The sequence below is a fragment of the Clupea harengus genome, chromosome 24 (assembly GCF_900700415.2).
Source record: "Clupea harengus chromosome 24, Ch_v2.0.2, whole genome shotgun sequence".
NCBI lineage: Eukaryota > Metazoa > Chordata > Actinopteri > Clupeiformes > Clupeidae > Clupea > Clupea harengus.
Window position 1 is genome coordinate 19819054 of NC_045175.1, and position 22694 is coordinate 19841747.

At 40.2% G+C, this 22694-nt stretch overlaps 2 protein-coding genes and 1 pseudogene across 6 annotated transcripts; 2 read left to right on the plus strand and 1 right to left on the minus strand.

Annotated features, from left to right (window-relative positions):
• Positions 1 to 288, plus strand: part of LOC116219136 — a 28457-nt pseudogene extending 28169 nt beyond the window's left edge.
• A 3310-nt stretch (positions 289 to 3598) lies between these two features.
• Positions 3599 to 7475, plus strand: pin1 (peptidylprolyl cis/trans isomerase, NIMA-interacting 1). Its single transcript, XM_031562126.2, has 4 exons — positions 3599 to 3755; positions 4789 to 4986; positions 5994 to 6104; positions 6646 to 7475. The coding sequence occupies exons 1-4, from the start codon at positions 3698 to 3700 to the stop codon at positions 6753 to 6755; spliced, it is 477 nt and encodes a 158-aa protein (XP_031417986.1). The 5' UTR covers positions 3599 to 3697; the 3' UTR covers positions 6756 to 7475.
• A 6251-nt stretch (positions 7476 to 13726) lies between these two features.
• On the minus strand, positions 13727 to 22483 carry LOC105893681 (gastrula zinc finger protein XlCGF17.1-like). 5 transcript variants are annotated; one of them, XM_031562515.1, is made up of 4 exons: positions 22392 to 22483; positions 15542 to 16541; positions 14487 to 14642; positions 13727 to 13811 (listed from the first exon to the last, which is right to left on the minus strand). In XM_031562515.1, the coding sequence occupies exons 2-3, from the start codon at positions 16506 to 16508 to the stop codon at positions 14494 to 14496; spliced, it is 1116 nt and encodes a 371-aa protein (XP_031418375.1). In that variant the 5' UTR covers positions 16509 to 16541; positions 22392 to 22483; the 3' UTR covers positions 13727 to 13811; positions 14487 to 14493. The 5 variants fall into 5 exon arrangements, with proteins under 5 accessions (XP_031418375.1, XP_031418374.1, XP_031418376.1 ...); XM_031562514.1 differs by having other exon boundaries at positions 13727 to 14642; XM_031562516.1 differs by having other exon boundaries at positions 13727 to 14642; positions 21918 to 22483.
• Positions 22484 to 22694: the final 211 nt, after the last annotated feature.

Sequence of the window (22694 nt, forward strand, 5' to 3'; positions counted from 1 at the left end):
AGAAGAAAAAAAAAAACTTGTGTAAGAAGTTTTGAGCATAAGAATGTTTCAATGATATTGCTACGTTTGCGTTTCTGTATGTATATGAGTGTGTGTGTATCTGTGTGTGTACTGAAAGGATGAGGTATTTATGTGATTTATGTAGTGTGTCACTCTTAAAACGATTCAAAGTAATATTTTCAACATTAGGATTGCTTTTTCACTGTTACGGTTGCAAAATCATGGTAAATTCCCTTTGAGGAAGAAAGGTGCTGGGAAGAGAAATAAAATATATATATGTATAATGTCGTTTTTTGTTTTTTATTTCCAAAGGATATCAAAATAAAAGCAACACAACAAAGAACAAACTAATCGTAGCTATCCTGCATCATGATCGCCACACGCTCTCTTGCACTGGTGGTTTCCTGGATCCGTGTCTGTATCCCAGTCAGCATATGCGTGGATAAATATTACAAATTCAAGAGCCATGTTTCTGCAAATTATGACAGCTATGAAAGATAACTGCTAAGTGTTGGTGTGTGTGTGTGTGTGTGTGTGTGTGTGTTGGGGAGAGAGTCTTTTAGTGCGTTCCATCTGTCTGCATGTCATCCCAGTACTGCCATCTACTGGTAGCTGTCCGTACTGTCGCCTCCTACTGGTAGTACAATTCCAGGTTCATCCCATCATGGATCTCATCTGAGACTCAGAGTCAAGGCAGACACTTTGGATATGCAGACATGTTGGCTCAAAAACCACCCAGTTTCAGATTTGTACTGGGTTTACTGCGAAGGAAGCCAATACATGACTATTTGGGCTTGACCCTAAGCAGTGTACTACTGCTCTCTCAGTGTTCTTCACAGGCCAATATGGAAGCACCAAGGGGTGGAAACCTGATCTTGTTATTTTCTTTAAATGTACGGGCTCCAAGAATCCTAAATATATACATAAAAAAGGCTAGACGGTGACTGAGGGGGTCATCATAACCTCTTAAATAAACAAGGCTCTTAAATACATGTACTCGTGTAAGATAAAGATCCTCTTTTCTAGGTTGTTGTTTTTCTAATTCTCATGTAAAGTAGTATTTATTGTTACACCATGCTTTTTTTATTGCTCTTAGCTTGACTGTTCTCTCCCTTGTACGTCGCTTTGGACAAAAGCGTCTGCTAAATGACTAAATGTAAATGTAAATGTAGATAACAGGTAAATGAAGGCTCTTAAATACATGTACTTGTGTAAGATAACAGGTAAATGAAGGCTCTTAAATACATGTGCTCGTGTAAGATAACAGGTAAACAAGGCTCTTAAATACATGTACTCGTGTAAGATAACAGGTCAATGAGGGAAACTGATTAATACTAGTCAAAGGATACAGTCTCCCAGCGTCACATGGTCCTTGAAAATTGTGTACCTGCAACGGAAGAAAAGATATGAATAACACTTCCCCCACAACACACACACACCCAAACACCAAACGTACAGACACACACAAACCCACACACCAAACATACAAACCCTTTTTTTGCGCCAGGAGTAGTATAAAGTCACCCAACGGCAATGTGAAAGAGAGAGAGAGAGAGAGAGAGAGAGAGAGAGAGAGAGCTAAGGTTTCTCGAGTGTCCCCTCTCACCATTTCTTCAGGACGATCTTGTCCCACCGGGTGCCAGTCTGGGCGGAGATGAGTTTCTTCAGGTCCCCGATGGTGTCCTCTGAGCTAAGGGTCAGGGGTCAAGGTTCACACTAACAGACTGCACCACTGCGGTGTTAGCCATCTTCCATATAACCACTTTACTACACCACCACCCCCACCCACCCACCCACCCACACACCCACACACCCACAAACAAACAAAACCCTCTATGGCCTGGCTTCCCTCCAACCATAGCTGGGTTTCCATCAAACTCGTTAAATGAAACATGGACGCTCATAATTACACGAGGAGTTGTGAACAGCTGTGAGTTCAAAGCATAAGGCTATCCAAGGCAACATTAATGGGAACATATTATAAAATTGCAATATGAATATGAATGGACTCATTTCCTAAGTGCATTTTACCCTGTAAAAATTGGAGGTCCACCCCCTCCAAGCGAATACATTTCTTATTCAACTAACCCAAAGCCTGATGCTGAGCTGATGCCAGGTTCTGATTGGTTGATATGTGAGGTTCACTGCAAAACTTTTTTAAAGAATAACTTTTTAAGAATATCACTCAACATCAATGTTTCCCGTGTAACACCCAATGAAGCCTATGACCTCCCTTAATAAAAAAAAAGGCTTTAAGCATAAATATGACAAAGGATACTTGCACTTCACCCGAACCTTCTTGCCCAGACGGTCATTACACACGACTTCAATCATCTTTTAGCACACGAACCTGAAAACAACATGCAAACATCTGTTAGACCAGGTAAACACAGACAGTAATTTTAACACAAGGGTGAAGTTGCATTGCCCATGTTGTGTTTTCTAGTGTGTTGCCGTTGCCTTGATTGCTACAATTGTTGTATATTTAGTCATTTAATGAAAGACACTAGGAAAAAAGAGCCGTGCAGATGTCAATCTTAGTTTACACATCTGCAGGATACAACTTGCAATCCAAACCACATTACACGAACCACAGTGGACAGTCTTTATCAAGACAACTCGCTATGACAAGCCAAAGCTAAGCTACATCACCACGTTTACGAGGAAAGCAAGCGTCTTGGCTGGCTATCTTGCCCCGGTCGTTACTAATAACGTTGAGAATGATAAAGCGAGCAACAACGTTACTGTAAACATCGACACCACAGATATAAAACCGCAGCGAGTAGTGGGGATGTACTCACGGTTGTCGTGGTTAGCTAAAGTTACTACCTTGTAAGCTAACGCCAATTTATAGTAAGCTCACTTTCCAGTGAGACAGCTGTGCAGAAACACTGGCTGGTGCCAATGGAGAATGCTTAGATAGCTGTAGGACATCTGCCTTCTAAAGAACAACTTCTTTTGACATCAACGACTGGACCACAACACAAATTATGATGCTAATGATACTGGAATATCGCTAACGTTGACTAACCATTACAGCAGTAGATCTACACAAGGACCTGACAAATCTAGAGGCAATGTATGATTCACAGCTGAAACGGGGGTTCATTCGTATGACTGACTACACAGACATTTTTATATTTCATAAATAATATAATGATTTGTAGTTTACCAAAATTAAGTAGTTATCCACTGGATCATAAGACGAGACTCGCACGTTTGGTCTTCTCCAGGCGGAAAACAAAAGTAGGGTATAGCTAGTCTTGAACCAATGCTATGCTGTAAATAATGAGTGACAGTCAGCACGGACCAATGACCATCTTTGGCAAAAAAAACTGCTATGTCGTCGTTTGTGCTATCCTGGCGTAAAGATTCACTGGCGTAAAGATTCACTGTCGTAAATCCACGGACATTCAGTTGAATATTTACACGAGCACTTTAAGAAACTGCATGGAATATGCATTTTTCTTGTCAACATGAAGAAAATATTTAGACAATAGACTTTTTTTTTTTACCCCAAACCATATATATTGCGCTTTGATCAAATAAAACATCAACAGCTCTTGAATCACTTGCTTTGGATAACATCTCTGTACTGCTCTCTGTTGGTGGAGAAGTGTAATAACATATTCAATGGGAAAGGGTGCAGCGTTTAAGGAAGGAAAGCAGACTTGCAAACACTTAAAAGCAGACAGAAATGGCAGACGATGAGAAATTACCGTCCGGATGGGAAAAGCGAATGAGTCGCAGTTCAAGTATGTAATTTACAGGATTTAGGGCATGTGATATACCTCGCTGATGATACCCAACGTTATGTCATCCAAGGAATTAATCGTCTGCATGCATGATTGTAATGTTATCCCCGATAGCTAACGCTAGCTAACTGCTGCATTTGCAATGATCTGTCAACAGTTAGCCGACATAGCCAATGCATGTGTAGCTCGCTAGCATCGTATGGGAATGTTCATGCTTCTCTGATGGGATGGGTAGTACCATACGACATGTTTTTATAACAAGGCATGCGAGCTTGATGACTTTAAAGTTTGTGTTGTTATGCTAGTTAACACGTTAGCCAGCAACCGTTGTGGTCATGTTACGCTTAGCTAAGTCAGCTAGTTAGCCACTTTTGTAGCTTTTTTCCCCCCTCCAACGTCTCAGGGGTATGTCGCAGGTATCTGAAATGACTGTGTAATTTTACGAGAGTGACTCAAATGAGGACGAGTTCCCGTTTCATCGAGTAAATGACACAGCCTGCCAAATTAATAATGCTAGCGCCGCCTCAACGAAAACTTATTTCTGCCCTCATGCCTGTGGCGCGAAGAGTCATTCTGGGGTCCATTCATTCAGTGGACTACCAGGCCCAACTAGCCCTGTTTCCAGTGGCTCCGCTATTGACCCACGTAGAGATGCATAGACTGCACCATTTTCAAATCTCGACCAGCTGTATCGCGATGTATGGTGGGCACAAATAGATTAACCATTTGTTTAGCTAGAAATTGTACCTGTATCCGGCCACTCAGAAAGAAAACAGTCACTGTCAATTCATTCCAAGCATGCTCCCCATGCTTTACGAACTGGTTTCTGCTCCAGATATGTTTTCCTGTTAAAAGGGGGTGTTGCCTTGCCACCGTCGCCTTCGTGCTTGCTCTAATCTAGTGGGTGAAGGCTCTGTAAAGCGCCTTTGAGACCATTTAAATTGTTATTGGCGCTGTATAAATATGTTTGATCTCCTTATTAAATCTTATTCTTCCCCTCTTTTCCCATTGCTTTTTCTCTACTTTTTCGCAGACAGGGTATACTACTTCAACCACATAACCAATGCCAGTCAGTGGGAACGGCCGGTTGGCTCCGGTGACGGTCGAGGCGACCCCGACAAAGTGCGCTGCTCTCACCTGCTGGTGAAGCACAACCAGTCGAGACGGCCGGCGTCATGGCGAGAGGAGAACATCACCCGGAGCAAGGAAGAAGCATTGGAGTTCATTCAGAGTAGGTGGAACACCGAACATGTCCGACTTTATATTAGCCAAAGGTAGAGCAATAATATGGGAAGGAAGGATGGAGCTAATTTAGAGTAGATGGAAAAAATGTGTCCTACTTAATATGAGGCAAGAGCATTGCCATGATGGAGGAGTTACAGAATGTGTGTCCTGCCCCACCCACAAGAGCAAGCATAAGTACTGAACCTTGTTATTTTCATTAAAGAAGCAGTAAGGAATTGTAGTCTGATGATAGCGAATTAACTAGAAGAAAGGCATCGTTACACCTTGCAAACACCACCGCCAGCCTAGATGGCGCTGACAAAAGCATGCTAACTGGTGTCTTGGCTATGAAGTGGGCAATGTCACACTGGTAAAGCTTTTTTGATGGCTAGTGGTGATGGTGCGTATGTTTATCTGTCCTTTACGTGACCATATACCTTCAAAATAGATTTGAAGATAACACCAAGTCTAGTTGCCTATAAAACACATTTTTTGTTGTTGCTTGAAGGCAGTTTCGCAAAGACAGTCATTATTTCCTTATGAGGGTCTTTATGGGTGCGTAAAACATTGAAAGCATGTATAGGATTGGCCCTGAGTCCAATCAATATTTTGCACAGCAAACCTGTGCAGATCACGAAGGAGGGTGTGTGTGGTAGAGCACAGCTAGTGGTCATACCTGTGTATTGCAGCTAGTGGTCATGGAGACCTTCTTGTGTGAGTGGAAGGCTGCTCTGTTTGTGTGTGAACCTCATGGTAATCAATTCAGTGGGCTTTTATTTTACTGTCAATGTTGCTGTCAATGTGTGTTAGCTGGCTGCACCAGTAACGGTAACTGGGGCTGCGTGAAGATGCTGGGTTTGTTTGTTTGTTTGTTTGTTTGTTAGTTAGTTCGTTGGTACTTTTAGCCCAAGCAACGTTTTTGGTCCGCGAGGGTCACGGACATTCGCCTCTGTACTGTTTTAAATGACTCTTTGTTTGTTTGTGTGTGTGTGTGTGTGTGTGTGTGTCCATCAGAATACATAGAGAAGATCAAGTCAGGCGAGGAGAAGTTTGAGACTCTGGCCTCTCAGTTCAGTGACTGCAGCTCTGCCCGAAATGGAGGAGACCTAGGCTTGTTTGGCCGAGGTATGTCAGCACACACACACACACACACAGTCCCTTTTATTTGGATCAAGAAATTCTGAGTAAAATATTGCATTATCCAAACAGTGTGAATAGATGGATAGATAGATAGATCTCTAGCACACAGACAGATCATTATTTTTATTTTATTGTTCTTTTATGTACATGAACTATTAATATAATATATATATATATATATATATTAAAAAATAACATTTTATGAATGCATAAAATGTATCACTGGGAATTATTCACATACTGGAGGTGGCAATGTTATTTTTTAATATAAATACTTTTATTATATTAATGACGGGTTTGAGGTGCGTCTAAAGCACACAGAAGCACACACTTTGTCTGACTAATAAAAGGTTTATGCAAATTCAACACAACACAAACCCACAGTTAGGAACAGACACACACACGCACAGAGACGCACACAGAGACACACACACACACACAGAGACACACACACACACACACACACACACACACACACACACACACACACACAGTGACGTGGTACTCTTGTGTGTGTTGTCCCCAGGTCAGATGCAGAAGCCATTCGAGGATGCTTCGTTCGCTCTTAAAGTGGGAGACATGAGTGGTCCTGTGTTCACTGACTCCGGTGTTCACATCATCCTGCGGACTGGTTGAGGCTCTCCTGGGGGGCTGGGAAGGGGGGGAATGCCCCCCGCCCCCCTACCCCAGCTGTTGGTGCAATCCAACTCCTATAACCTCTACACGAAAGGACTGTACATTATACATCAACACACACACACACACACACACACACTTACATTTATGAATGCACTGCATTTCCCCCCCCCCCCCCCCCCGACAAAAAAGAAAGTGTCCATTCGTCATGACCGTTTCCAATGGGAGAACAGGCTTTGTGTCCCTTGCATCTTTCTTCTTGCCTTATGAGTCCCAAAGCTCTCATCTCATCAAATCAAATGAAATCCAAACCCTTCCTTTCCAGTTCAGCCTCTCCGGCCGTAGGGACCCCATGGCACCAACTCGCTTCCCACCACCGCCATTCTGCCTGCCTGGTGACCTCAAATCATTCCCAAACAATGAGCAATAGTGACGTCATCAAAAATCGGCCTCTCTCCACTTCGGTCCCAGTTGGCTGTAGTGACATCATCAAAAAGCGTTCTCTCTACACTCCCAGTCCCAGTTGGCTGCCTGACCGCGGACTCTGGTTTAAACCCGGGTCTGATTGGCCAGAGTCTGTAATGATCTGTGCCAGCGCTGGTCCTGATTTGGCAAACGTCTGGGCCACCGGCCACCCGGGACCGGGTCCTCCCCTCCTGTGTTGAGAAAGTGATGTTAAATAATGAGGATAATAAAGTTGACTCGTCATGTGACCAAAAACCAGTGTCTGCCGGCTGTTCTTTATATAGTATGGTACGTAGAGTATGTACTACCTAATGTTTAAGTTGAAGTGCAACAATGTATGGGAAAGAGTTAACCTTCCTAAATAGTAAGAAGTGGAGGAAATCTGTTTGACAACTGGATGGGAGAAACCGTGTTTATTGACTGCAAGAAAAAATTAATATAAAATCTCTAGCAACGGGTCCAAGTAAATGGTTTAGTGACAGGTAAACTTAGTGTAACCGTACAGAAAAGCTCGGTGGTTTCATTCTCCTAGGAGAACAAAGTCATATGGCTCTTCTATTAGGAGGGTTTCCACTTCGACTTAATTTATCCAGGGTTTGTCACTTATTAAGTATTTTCTTTAGCGTGTTGGTTTAGGAAGGAGCCACCGGACGAAACGATCGTTGTAAACTAGACAAGTTTTTACTGGCCAATAGCAATAGCAAAACGTATTTTTCCATTTGACAGTTGCTTGACCTTGCTGGCTGTCTGTTTTTTTCCATTTGGCAATTGTTTTTTTTATTTATCTTACACACTAAACCATGAACTTGGATTACCCCCCCCCCCCCCCCCCCGATATTTTGATATGTAAAGAAATGATGAATTGCTTTTTTCATTCTGTCACTTCTTCTAAATGTAAATTTAAACTGAAGGTGTAAATAATGCTTCAGAAACGGGAGAAAATGAGAAGGGTTATGGTTGCAAAACTTTATCTTAATTGATATATCTATGCAACTTTGTTTCTAATCATGTGACTACCAACTTTGGTGACATGAAATTGACTTCAGAATTCAGAGTTTGCTGACACATCCATTAGTCTACACAGATGAGCGTATATTATTACTATTTTGTAGAATATTATAAAATATTTTCTGAAAAGACTAAATATTTAAGAAAATGTAAGGTCTACAGTGTTTCATTCAACACTTTATCAGTGGAATAACAGTTATAATTATTAATATAATTTCTTTTATCATGTATCGGTACTACATCAACAACTTTAGCACAAATTGGACTTCAACACAACTGAAGAACTGATCGCTTTTCAACTTTTGAGTTGTATCAGAAATGAAACGGTGCTGACAGTATCGGGTGCTATTTATTCACATTGTACATGTGTGTATGGTACAGAAGTTAGACCTACACACACGGAGAATGGGCCTGTAACAACTGCAGAAACATGTCCTGACATTCAGGATAAGATCTGGAATTGCACTCACCCACCCCATCCCCTTCGCCCAAAAAACAGGTGCAAATTCACATGAATTTAATGTAACTTTGAAATTTACATTTGGAGACTCAACATTTAGAAGATCTACAGGAAATATTTACTCCGTGTGACTGTCTAATTAAACCTTATCGATTGACCTTCACTTTATCATATATTGACACTACATGAACAGCATTGGCACAAAATGGACAACACAACAGAAAGCAAACAATACCAGCTGCATCCGTCTGTCAAAGGTCAAAGGTTATGCCTGAATGTGTCAAGCTTACACCACACTGTAAATTCCTCAAAGTAAAATTCTTCAAAGTATACAGCGGTTCATCTGACAAGTACAACTAATATGGAACTGGAAATCAACCATTGTTTACATGAATCCACATACTTAGTCAACAGACAATATATTGATCAGAATTGGTAATACATATTTTATAATATTAATTTCATTAGAGTAAGGTAATTCCGACCTGTTAGGAGAGTCGACATTGAGGTTGATGAGTGAGCAACGGGACGTTTCTCATCAGGAACCCACTTCAAACGAGCACCTTTTTAGCAGCACAAAAATGGTAAGCACACAATTCATGAGATGAACATTTTATTTATAAGATACACATGTACTTCTACAGGATGCTTTGGACTAAAGCCCTTCGTCATTAACAGTTGAATGAGTGCCATGGTCTCTCAGTCTGTTCTTTATCAGTGTGGTCAGCCAATCCAGAGGCCCGCTTGGGTTGTAACTGATGACGTGTCTGTGTAGTACTGTACACCAGTTCCATGTCTGTAATGGGTGTGGTGTATATTTCTGGGTGTTAAATTAACGTATAGAAAAGGGGATTCCTACTATGAATTTGCCGTGAGAAGAATTTTAAAAGATCTGTCAGATTTGCCATTGACATGAATTGACAAAGTGAAAAAAAAAGCCTTGGCAGCGTGATGTTCTCCACACATTAACAGATACAATTATTAAAAACTTAATTTAATGAAAAATAAATACATTTTCTTTATTCCTATTGAGCTATTGATAATAGGTCTCCATGGAGACCCCACCCTGACTCGTTTGTGGCGGCCGGAGACCAACTTCTTTTAAACTTCTGCCTGCAAATGGTGCAGTTCTAATAGGTCTCTACCTAAATGGGGCAGGTGTAGTTCATCTAGGTCTCTACCTAAATGGGGCAGGTGTATTTCTTATAGGTCTCTACCTAAATGGGGCAGGTGCAGTTCTTATAGGTCTCTACCTATTGTGGGCTTCCATATGTCCACGAATATGAGACTGCTGACAGAAACCTCATCCATACTCAGTGCAAGGATACGGCCTTTCTCCCATGTGTATTGTACAATGTGCTTGTAGTACATTGTATTTTGGGAAACTTTTCCCCAGTCACAGCAGTTGTGAGGCTTCTCGCTTATGTGTGTACGTCTGTGGTCTCTCAGGTTGCCACAGTCAGTGAGATATCTTCCACAGTACAGTACAGTACCGCAGCAGTACGGCTTCTCTCTGGTGATCTTTTACTGAAAGCAGGCGCGTCGCACCCTAGGGGAATGTGGGTGTTTTAACACCCACACTTTTCCCGGTGAGAGGGTTCAACACCCACACTTTTTCTGCAGTTTTTCCACAGTTTTGCACAAACGCCTTGCGTCGAACTGCCGCCGTAGCTACGTCGTAGGCTGTGTGTAGCGATTATATTGCCTGAGTGAACAGAACTGCGTCCATAGCAACGCTCTGTTTTTCATGGCAACGGTGTGTTATACTTCGCAGGGGTCTTAACAGACAAGGCAAGGCAAGGCAAGGCAATTTTATTTATATAGCACAATTCATACACCGTGGTCATTCAAAGTGCTTCACATACATGCACAACAATGTGCTTCACATACATTTTTTTTTTTTTAAAAAGCAAAAGGTCAGTGCATGATCATAAAAACAGTAAATTATAGAAAATAAAAGCATGAGAACATTAAGGCATAAAAATAGTAAAATATAGGAAATAAAAGCATAAAAAGAATAATAACAATCACTACTCTATTAGAGTAAGCAATAATACTTCAAAGGAACTGTTCATGGCCAGTTAGCAGAAGGCATCTGAGAAAAGTTTGGTCTTTAGTCTAGATTTAAAACTGAAAGTAGTTGGAGCGTTTTTAATGTCTTCTGGAAGTTGGTTCCAGAGGTGAACCGCATAGTGGCTGATTGCTGTTTCACCCTGTTTAGTTTGGACAGTGGGTTTTACTAATAGAAATGTATGCTGCGATCTGAGAGATCTGAGTGGTACGTACTGCTGAAACATGTCAGATAGATACTTTGGCCCTATCCCATTAAGTGACTTGAAAACAAGCAGCAGTGCTTTAAAGTCAATCCTGTAACTTACTGGGAGCCAGTGCAGGTATTTCAGTATAGGGGTTATGTGGTCAGTTCTTTTTGTTTTTGTAAGAATTCTGGCTGCTGCATTTTGTATCATTTGAAGCTGTTTAAGGTTTTTTTTTTGGAAGGCCTGTGAACAGCCCATTGCAGTAATCAACCCTACTGGAGATAAAGGCATGAATTAGTTTTTCCAAGTCATCTTTTGTTTGGCAATGTTTTTGAGATGGTAGAACGCAGATTTAGTAATTGCTTTCATGTGGCTGTTAAAATTTAGATCACTGTCTAAGAGGACACCAAGATTTCTGACAGTATCCTTTGCTTTAAGTCCTTTTTTGTTAAGAAGGGTGGCAATCTTACATCTTTCCTCCTTTTTACCAAAAACTATTACTTCAGTTTTGTCTTTGTTTAGCTGGAGAAAGTTCTGAGACATCCAGTGGTTAATTTGCTCAATACAATCACAAAGAGATTCAAGGGGACCATAGTCATTAGGTGTCAAAGCTAAGTAAATGTGGGTGTCATCAGCATAGTTAGGATAGGAGATCAAATTATTCTTTAAGATTTGTCCAAGTGGGAGCATATAAAGGTTGAATAGAAGTGGACCCAAAATTGAGCCCTGGGGGACTCCATAGGTCAGGGACGTAGGTGTTGAGGTGTAGTTGCCAACTGCAACAAAAAAGCTCCTGTCTTGTAAGTATGATTTCAACCACTTGATAACAACACCTAATAAGGGATGACCCCAGAGGTCCGTGGTCTCTTTGACCAAGTCGAAACAGTGACCCGACTCCTCCTAGTTGTGCCTGTGTCATCAGCAGAGTCAGAAAGGAGTTTCAGCAGCCTCCGGAGGCTGAAAACATGGCTTCGCAGCACCATGACCCAAACCCGCCTCAACAGTGTTGCTGTGTGCAATGTACATAAAGACAAGCTGGACAGGGTAAACAGAAAAAAGATTGCTGAACAGTTTGTCTCCTGTAAGGAGGGCAGAAAGAGCACTTTTGGTAGTTGGTCATATGTTCAATTGGTCAGTTGGTTGTTGGTTGGTATATATATATATATATAATATATATATGTACATATTTAATTAAAAATGTTTTGTTCTTAATATATTTTGTTTGTATATTTGTAGTTTGTAACAAAAAATTATTAAAGTATTTCTGATTCTTTTTGACTTATTTTGACTTATTTTTCATGTGTTCCGAGTGTGTTTTTATACTTTTCTAGTATCACTCATTTAAATGGGATGCTTTTTATATCTTGTATGTTATACATGTTGTACAACTCTGTCATTGTATCCTTGTTTCTATTGTTAATAAACAAATCACATCCATCCCCCTCACTTTTGAAAAGCTTGCTACGCCCCTGACTGAAAGACATGTTGCAGTCGCTGCACTGGTGCCGTCTCTCACCACTGTGGATTCTTTGATGGCTGTTCAGACCTGATCACTGAGTGAAACTCTTTCTCACACAGCGTGCACAATTATAATAATAATAATAATAATACTACAAAACTTTATTTGTATAGCACCTTTCGTACAAAAAAATGCAGCTCAAAGTTCCTAAAACCAAAGAAATTACGTACACAAAGAAATTATATGCACAGTGATTCACATAAAACAAATGTAAAACTGGGATAGAGTGCATGAAATAAAATGAAAATAAAAGCAGGGATGGAGTGCATAAAGTGTTAAAAAATAGAATACATAAAATGCAAAAGATAGAAACTAAAACTCTGCAGAGATATAGTTCCCCAATCCCCTTAATATCACGTTATATCACGATAAAGAACAATGTGAAGGTGAAAATATAAGTTTTTAGCTTTCTTTTAAAAATTGTTTAGCGACCTGGCTTCCCTGATATCTATAGGCAGTGTGTTCCATAGCTTTGGGGCGTAATTGACAAAGGCTGCGTCCCCGATTTTCTCACGGCTTTTGCTGGGAACCTCTAATAAACCAGCAATAGATGATCGCAGTGTTCTTGAAGGCAATAATTTGACAAGGGTGTTTGCAAAGTAACTTGGTCCTAGCCCATTAAGGGCTTTGTCTATAAGGAGAAGGACCTTAAAATCAATTCTAAATGTTATCATAAGCCAGTGCAGAGCCGCTAAAACTGGACTAATGTGCTCTCTCCTCTTGGTTCTGGTTAATAGCCGAGCTGCAGAGTTTTGAATAAGCTGAAGTCTCTCAGTTGTTTTTTTCGGGAGGCCAATAAGAATTGCATTACAATAATCAAGACGGCTTGAAATAAAAGCATGAATCAGTTTTTCAGCATCTTTTTGATTTATAAATGGTAGTACTTTAGCTATGTTTCTAAGGTGGAAAAATTATGTTTTCGTACCTTGTTAATGAAGCTTAGATCTGAATCTAAAATAACACCAAGCCTTGTAACCTCTGATTTAATCCAGGGGGTTAATTTCCCCAGATTATTAAACAGCATTTCTCTTTCTGTTTTAGGGCCGACTAGTAGGATCTCAGTTTTGTCCTCGTTTAACTTTAAGAAATGATTGCTCATCCACTTATTTATCGTCAAAAGACCGTTAGTAATGGAGTTTATAGCTGCAGCATCATTTGGTTCAGCAAAGATGTACAGTTGTGTGTCATCCACATAACTATGGATACCACTGGAACGATGACCGTTAAGGTCTTTTTGAAAACACCAAACTCTTTCCACTCATCGTTTTTTAAGCTTCATCTTTCCTTGAAGGGGACTTGGGATACATATTTGATGCTAACGGATGGTCATCACTACGGCCTCGGTTCTGTGTACAATAAGAAAAAGAAAAGAAGATTAACATATTTGTAAATGTGTACATAGTAGTCTATCTATGTTTGCTATCCAAGGTCTAATAATGCTAACTTAGTCGTTCTGTGTGCCACAGCCACCAGCAGATAGTGCCGGAGGTATTAACCAATCACAGAACACATTGACCGGTCACAGAACAGTCTCTGGAGCTCCCCCTAGTGGTACTGGCCAGTATTAGCACACGTCCCTCAATGTTGTCCAGTTTGAGCTACAACTGCTTCTGTTGTTCTATTTTTTTTTTTTAAAGATAAAACTGTTATTATTACATCTAAACAATAAAGTAATCACTAATGTATCGTACTGTGGACCATTTCTGTGTCGTGTGGATAAGTTCAAATAATAGGGCAAAAGACCCTGCTAACATGGCTGCTGGCCGACTTGCCCAAGGAGATGGCAATATATATATTTCACATGATACATCTCACTCTCTTATGCTCTCTTTTTCTGTAGCATTCAATTATGAACTTAGCTTTATTGATCACAGTGTGGACCTATATGTAAAGAAAATATTTTCACCTTGTTTATCGTTTTCTTATGATGGGATTGTAGCCTACATTTAAACCACTATAATCAGTTAAATCCCTTTGTCAAGATTAGGTGTCTTCATAATTGCCTGTATATGAATCCTAACCTTTTCTTCAGAGTAGTGTCAATGTGCTATTCCGTCCCAGTACATGGCGGCAGTCCACCAGCTGTATTGTCAGAACCTTCAATGGTACTTGCAGTGTTGAGGGGTCCTTGGGAGGAACAGGAGACTGTGCAGAAGGAGATGGTCGGACAAGGGCTACTGGAAAAGGAGAGAGAGAAAAGGGAGTGAGAGAAGTAAAACAGAGATGGATTTGGATGGATGGACGGATGGATGGGAGACAGAGAATGGCAGTAGGCCATATCAAGAGTGAGGGGACATCTCTTTTGGCATTTGATAGCTATTAGAGAGATATCTGTCCATTAATATTGCATACATTGTGTCTTAGCATAGGCTAGTATATCATTGTGTCTTAGCATAGGCAACTATTGCTTTGTGTGTTTGCATATACTAGTATGCCATTGTGTGTAAGCATAGGCTAGTATGCCATTGTGTCTTAGCATAGGCCAGTATGCCATTGTGTGTAAGCATAGGCTAGTATGCCATTGTGTGTAAGCATAGGCCAGTATGCCATTGTTTGTAACCCTAGGCAACCATTACTTTGAAGATACATGTGCAACTTCAGAACAGAAGCAAGACTAAATGTGAGCACATCTAAAATAGTTGGTGATTTCAGAAAACAAGGCGGGGTTGAAGTGAAAGGGTATTCCATGATAAATAAGTATGTTCCTTTTACTTTTGAAATTTTACTTTTGTTTTGCCGTGTCCATCGACCTAAGGGCTGTAAAAAAAAAATGCACAGACGTACCCCTGGGTCCGCACAGCACACAGAGGCGCCAATATCCACAACCTATTGCCCCCCAGCCAACCCCCTCTCCCAAAAAAAGGACCCTCTGACACCATATTTCTGCCAGAGCAGGTCCTGATAAATGCTCTGCAACCAACCCAGCAAGTGCATCTGTAATCCCTATTTCTTTAAGAGCCATGTCATCTTGTGATACTACCATCCTTGGCTACTTCTTCAATTTTCTCTCTCTCACACACACACACACATTTTGATATTTTTTTGGTACAATAGAAGCATTTAAATGGTTCCTCACCATTATGACGTTGCTGGTGGATTTTAAGTCCGCTAGGCTGGGAAAAACACTTTCCACATTCGGAGCAGGGATATGGCTTCTCTCCAGTATGTACTCTCTGGTGAGTTTGAAGACTGCCAGATGTAGTGAAAGTCTTGCCACACTCAGAGCAGGGATATGGCTTCTCTCCAGTATGTACTCTCTGGTGAGTTTGAAGACTGCCAGATGTAGTGAAAGTCTTCCCACACTCAGAGCAGGGATACGGCTTCTCTCCAGTGTGTACTCTCTGGTGACTTTGAAGATTGCCAGATGTAGTGAAAGTCTTCCCACACTCAGAGCAGGGATATGGCTTCTCTCCAGTATGTACTCTCTGGTGCCCTTTAAGACTGCCAGATGTAGTGAAAGTCTTCCCACACTCAGAGCAGGGATATGGCTTCTCTCCAGTATGTACTCTCTGGTGCCTTTTAAGATGGCCAGATGTAGTGAAAGTCTTTCCACATTCGGAGCAGGGATATAGCTTCTCTCCAGTATGTATTCTCTGGTGACTTTTAAGATTGCCAGATTCAGTGAAAGTCTTCCCACACTCAGAGCAATGATAAGGCCTTTCTCCAGTGTGTGTCCTAAGGTGGGTCGTGAGTTTGCCACTCTGAGAAAAGCTTTTCCCACACTGTTGGCATTCATGAGGCTTCCCTCTGGAGTGGATTCTCTGGTGTCGTTTCAACTTGGACAAGCAGGAAAAAATGTTCCCACACTCTGAGCAGTGCTGAGACTTCTCTCCAGTATGAGTTTTCTGATGGCAAGCAAGATCCAATGGCTGGGAGAAACTTTCCCCACGCAGGGAGCAGTCATAGGAACCCTCTCCCTGATCTGTTTTAGGGGATCCTAACTCAGCCAAACTCATTCTACGTGAGCAGGGTTTGCGCTTTTTCTGTCCATCTTGCTCCCTCTCGTGTGGCGAGGAGTCTTCACGCCCGTTGTCGGCCTCCATCTTTCAAGTATGGGCAGATGACTTTTCACAAAACTGAAGAGAAAGAAAAAAACAAATCAAACAAACATTCTTAAGCTGAAATGAAAGCACACACAATAAGGAAGCCTGACATAGTGGTGGCCACATACACAGTTCTCTCTTCACTCTCGAGCTTGGCTAGTTATAGCTCAAAGGTTAGCAGCAAAGAGCCCGATGGATAGCATGGGTTAGCGGCAAAGAGCCCACAAGCTCTTTAACAAGCTAGTTTAACCAGATGAGTAAGAATAGATAGAACATTCCAATCCCCAGCATCATTTCTGAAGTAAACTGATCCATGGAGATGTCCATTACACCTTTTGTTCACTATTCGTTCAATTCAAATCCAAAGCATTTTGTGCTTTGACTAGTATAACAATGAGATTCATCAAGGTCCCTAGAAAAGTGTCTCAGGGTACGGAAGAACAGAACTTATGTCTATTCACAGTTCACACAATAGCAAAGGGACAGTGAACAAAGGGCGTAAATTTGAAGCAAAGCCCTAACAGCAAAGTTATAACAATTTTTCAAAGGATTTGTTAAATTCCTTTGATTACAACTAGGATGTTTTCTTTGAAAAGTGAATGTCTATGCAAATAGAAAGACAAAGCCAAGTCTTGCAGTTAGAAAAGCAAACTGCTCTTTCTTATCACTTCTACAGTGACACTTTCATAGACATACAGTATACTTTATGTCTATGGACTCTTTGCCCCTACTCACTATCTTGTGTAAACTGTGGTTGAAGCCCCAGTATTTTTTTCTACTGAGCTCCCCCTAAAGTTGCGGAGTGTAGCTCACTTTTTTACCACTGTTGTGAATACAAATCCCCCATATGGACAGTGTACACGTGTATCTGTTGACAACGGCAGAAGCCAAAGAAACATGTAGATTGACCTGGTAGAGTAATATCACAAGATTTTACACAAATAGGACTGCAGAGTTTTAATCATTTGTGGCATCGGAGATGAACGCTAACATAACCAAAGAATAAAAAAAAAAAAGAATGACCAATTTTTATTTTGCCAAAATACTGCTCGTGTTTTCAGCCCATGCATATTGTTTTCTACGCGTTTGAATGTGGAGTATGTGTTCTCTAATAAAATGTTGTTGGCAACATGCTTAATTTACATTGGACAGTTATTACAAGCTAGCAGAGTTAGGTTTTCAAGGCTGCACATTTCCAAGGCCTATTGGTGCGGGATTGACACCAATTTGCCGTGAGATGAATATATTTGGATGCTAGCCTGACACAGGACAGATTGATGATTTTGGACATCTGGAAAAACTACAAATCTCCGTGAAACAGGGATGACACCAATAAGATTACAGCCTACATCAAATTATTTCATAAATAACATTGGCAGGGATGTTTATAATGAAATCTAGCAAGTCGATAACTTTCCTTACAGTCAAACATCAAGCAAGGACGACACAAGACATAGCAAGACAGCTAATAAGTGATCACTGACAAGTCCAACAGAAAGAAGCCCAGCTACACATATGAATTGTGATCTGCCTTGATGTCCATGCAGAGAATACTGCACTTTCACGGGTTTGAAAACAAGACTACAACTGAGAAATATTTGATTGAATTGATGTGAGGGGATCCCAGGCACATCTCACACAGAAGTTGCAGCCCTGATCTGTATATGGCTATTTATTGTGGAATTTATTTATTTCATTACTTACATCATAATAACCATATTTATTCATTTCACTGGCATATTTATTTATTCATATACGTAAATTTGGATACAGCAACCTGTAGTTTAAAGAATTAAACTCGCAGGGAACTCAAGTTTGAACATGAACACATAAACCTAAAGTCTAACCTGAAGCCTAAACCGACGCGAACCTCGGGGTGTTTAACGAGGTTCCGACACGAACCTCGGGGTGTTTAACGAGGTTCGAAATACTAAAAAAACTGAACTACTACCAAACAGGACTGCGTTTATGGTCAGCCGTCATCATTGTCAAGTAAACAGTTAGTCTGGTGACCCTATGTGTCATGTGACCTGGAAGGGCAAGGGCAAATCGGACTTGAAAGACTGAAAGAACACGCACTAATTAAGTTCCCAATCAAATCTACTGCTGGTTTCCAGGCGAACATGGTAATGCATTTACGTATCTGTACTATGTTTTAAATGGAATATGTATATTTGTTTGTGATGCTATGTGTAAACTTTGGGTTTGTTTGTTTTGTTGATTGTTAAATATAAACGTAAATGTTCAATGTTATATATAAATGTTAAATGTAAATGTTAAATGTAAATGCTAAATGTAAATGTTAAATGTAAATGTAAATGTTAAATGTAAAATGTAAATGTAAATGTTAAATGTTCAGTCTACATGTCAGATTTGAAGACTGAACCTTACAATATTTACGGTAATTGGCTTTCATAGTTTTCACGTCACGTCAGAATTACCAGCTTGCGGGCAAGAAAATACACTCCACAGCTGTCTACCACTGGAATTTATACTGGAACTGACCATCTTTCATTCAAGATTATTTAATATATCCGCTTTAAAATTGTCTGACATAGGTAGTAAAATGCCAGACAGTTGTTGCTCGGTTGGCTGTTCAAATCGGCGAGGAGACAAGCCCGGCTGTTTCCAGCTGATTGTAGACGTCTTCTGGGTCAACTTTTCTCAGGCGGCAGTAAACTAGCCTTCTTTTTGGAGCTTGCAATAAAAGCATTAACCCTGTTTTGGTCGCCTCATTCATCAGAATAACTACCTAAAACGGGAATAGATCAAGAAATAAAGTCAAGAAACAAAGCATCAACACGATTAAAATTGGATTACCCGGTTTCTGCTCTGAGATTGCGACAAGTACCTAAGCAACTAGGCTAGGCTACTGTATTTTGTCATCCAACTGGTAATACTACAGTGCCAGTAGAAAATACTTGGGAAGATAATTTCAGTTGTCATTCGCCAGACCAGGTGGTTGTACTTGTGTTAACCAGGAAATTGTGTAAAATGATAAAGAACAGTGTTGGGTAGGCTAAAGGTTGCTAGCTAACAGCATGTAGCTCGCTAGCTGGTAGCTAGCTATTAAATGGCAATCATCTTTGCTCTGATAATGAAGATGTTTATTAGTTTTCACCTTCCAGACGACATCGTTATTAACCCATCCCCTTCTGAAAATGAAATTACTATCTGTGCTTTTGGTAGGCTTTCATTTTTTGAGGTGTGTAGGGGGACGGATTTTCTATTAGATATATGTAAATATCTCCAAACTGGAGCTCAGGCAGGGACTTCTACGACGTTATAGAAATACAAATATCAGCGGGTGCAGTAAAGGGATCACAGGTTCCCAAAATGTAATTTTTTTCTAGATATCTCTGTCTGGCTATTGTGGTATGATCTGTGTTTGATGGCGATCGTAATTGAGTAGGTTGCACTGCTCGACGATGTCCACTGTTGGTCGACACATTTTGCCCGCAAGGTATCCCTGGTAGTGTTACTGAAAGCTATGAATTACCGTAAATATTCTAATGTTCTGTCGTCAAGTCTGACATGTAGACTGAACATTTACATTTACATTTAACATTTACATTTAACATTTACATTTAAATTTAACATTTACATTTAGCATTTGATATTTGTATTTACATTTAACATTTACATTTAACACTTATATTTAACATTTATATATAACATCGAACATTTACGTTTATATTTAACATTTACATTTAACATTTACATTTAACATTTAGATGAAATATTTATATTATTTAACAACTTTGTGTTACTGCCAAAAAATATCCTTGGAAAAGTTATCGCATGAATTTACATGAATTTCTCTCTAAATGCTTGAAAAAGTGACATTCGAAAATTGTCGTGCTTTTTGTTCCATATGAAAATGCTAAATGTAGCAAAACTGAGCAGGATTTTCGAACTTGCAACATTTTACAAACGGCGCCCCATAGGTAACTGGCTTGTTAAGTTCAAATTCTTTCTTAGGACCACGTTTTTGCAGTTTGTAAATTCCACTTGCGGTAGGAACAGTTCGTAGATCTGATGTTTTTTCACTCTTACCACGAAATCCGCGAACTTCTAGTTGAAGTAAAGGAGGGTCCTGTCAGTCCTACCATTCATTCGACGAAAGGATTGCTGGTCTTGTCAGAAAAGCAGGTGCTGACCTCCGATGGAACAGGATTCCGTGTGGTTACTCGCTGGGAAAGCTCGCCATCTATTTCTACTACAAGCATGGAGCTATGATGCTAGCATGCAATGCCTAGCTCCACGCGACTTCTCTTTTCTCAACAACTTAACTAAGGTGACAGTCTACCAACGAAGATAAAACACAAATCAAAACACTTTCAGAAAATAAAATAAAAGTTCACAACAGTACAAATCTAATCAAGTTTCAAGTTTCAAGTTTCTTTAGCTCACTGAAAAACTAACGTCCTTCTCCTAGCTGGCTTTCTTCAATCTCCACCGTTCTACCGTTGATGAAGAATTAACTTGTTTCTCATTGGCTCACTGTCTTAAAGCAACAGTGCATTTTTGTATAGTTTTGATATTCATCTTAATCTTTTTAAACATTTTAATCCGATTAAATCATGGATTGTATAACTAATATAAACTACTCTAGTAAGTTTTAATAATATTTATTTCAACTATTTATTCACTTATTTATTAACTAAATCATGTTTATTTTTAACCTGGGTTACATTTGTTTTGTTGATTGTTTGTTTGTCTGTCTGTCTAGTTTTCACAGTGTTCCAGACAATAAATGAGAAGAGTTGGACATCAGTATGAAGCGTGGAGTCATGTTTACTAGTTAAAACCAGCGTAGTTACAAACACTGTTCAGTGTTCTTCTTCTGATGTAATGACGGTAATGTCAACACTGTTCTCAGTTCCCCAAGCATCTACAGAGCCGTAGTTTGCATGACAGGAGAAGGAGAAGTAGTTGCTACCAACTACTATTTGGACTATCCGTAGGGTAGTACTGCCTTGTACGGTGTCCACTGTTGGTGATAAAATACACATTAACCCCCAACTACTGAGTTTAGATATGGATAGGCGAACCAATCAACCCTAGAAGAGGAAACGTTGGGATCGGAAGAATAGATATTTCAGGATGATCAGCCTGTCACTACACGCTTAAAGAAGTTCAACAACAAAGCTAGAACACAGCACCATACATTAATAGAACATTGGCCTAATCCGTCCGATATATTATACACACGTTTTCTTAGGTAAATAATGAAAGTAAGTCGTTTTGAACTGTGGTAGAGGCTCATCAAGCGACATCCGTGCATAAAAGATGCAGGCTCAGTCTATGGCTGGTTGTCAAGTATATCACATAGGCTACTTTGTGCACGGACATGCAAACAGATACTGTATATCTCCCTCGAAGACATAGACTTACATTCACACCTACCTCGACTATAAAGGTCTATCCGTAGGGTAATACTGCCTTGTTGATGATAAAATATACATTAATCCCCAACTACTGAGTTTAGATATGGATAGGCGAACCAATCAACCCTAGAAGAGGAAACGTTGGGATCGGAAGAATAGATATTTCAGGATCGATTAGCCCGTCACTACACGCGCGACGCACTAGACGAAGTTCAACAACAAAGCTAGATCACAACACCATAACTCAATAGAACATTGGCCTAATCAATCCGATATATTTTGCTTACGTATATAATGTAAGTAGGTCGTTTTGTACTGTGGTAGAGGCTCATCAAGCGACATCCGTGCTTAAAAGATCCAGGCTCAGTCTATGGTTTGTTGTCAAGTATATCACATATTTTATGCATGGACATGCACACATAGCCTACCTATCTCCCTCGAAGACATATACCTGCAATCACCCTAGTCAAGGTTAGCGAAATATAAGAATTACCGTTCTTAACTGAACTGAAGACGAAGTCTTCGTCGTAGGCAGTGGAATCAACGCGAATTCAAAAAGGCAAATTCAGACAACTTCACACGCTCTTCTTCTTTTCTTTTTTTTAGATTTAGAGCGGTTGGCAAGCAACTTATGGTGTGCACCGCCACCTTCTGAACTGGAGTGTGGATCTGAACACACTAAATCCTATAAAATAAACGTGTTTCTTTCAGAAAATTAAAAATAAAATTAAAACAAATATATACAGAGTTTCTTTGTAGTATGTTTGATAACTTAAGTACAGCTTTTTCTTGTTGC

Coding starts and splice junctions, on each gene's coding strand:
- pin1 (XM_031562126.2), top strand. CDS start 3,698: ATGGCAGACGATGAGAAATTACCGTCCGGATGGGAAAAGCGAATGAGT. Junction 3,756..4,788: donor GCGAATGAGTCGCAGTTCAA/GTATGTAATTTA, acceptor ACTTTTTCGCAG/ACAGGGTATACTACTTCAAC. Junction 4,987..5,993: donor AGCATTGGAGTTCATTCAGA/GTAGGTGGAACA, acceptor TGTGTCCATCAG/AATACATAGAGAAGATCAAG.
- LOC105893681 (XM_031562515.1), bottom strand. CDS start 16,508: ATGGAGGCCGACAACGGGCGTGAAGACTCCTCGCCACACGAGAGGGAG. Junction 14,643..15,541: donor CCACCAGCAACGTCATAATG/GTGAGGAACCAT, acceptor CTCCTTTTCCAG/TAGCCCTTGTCCGACCATCT.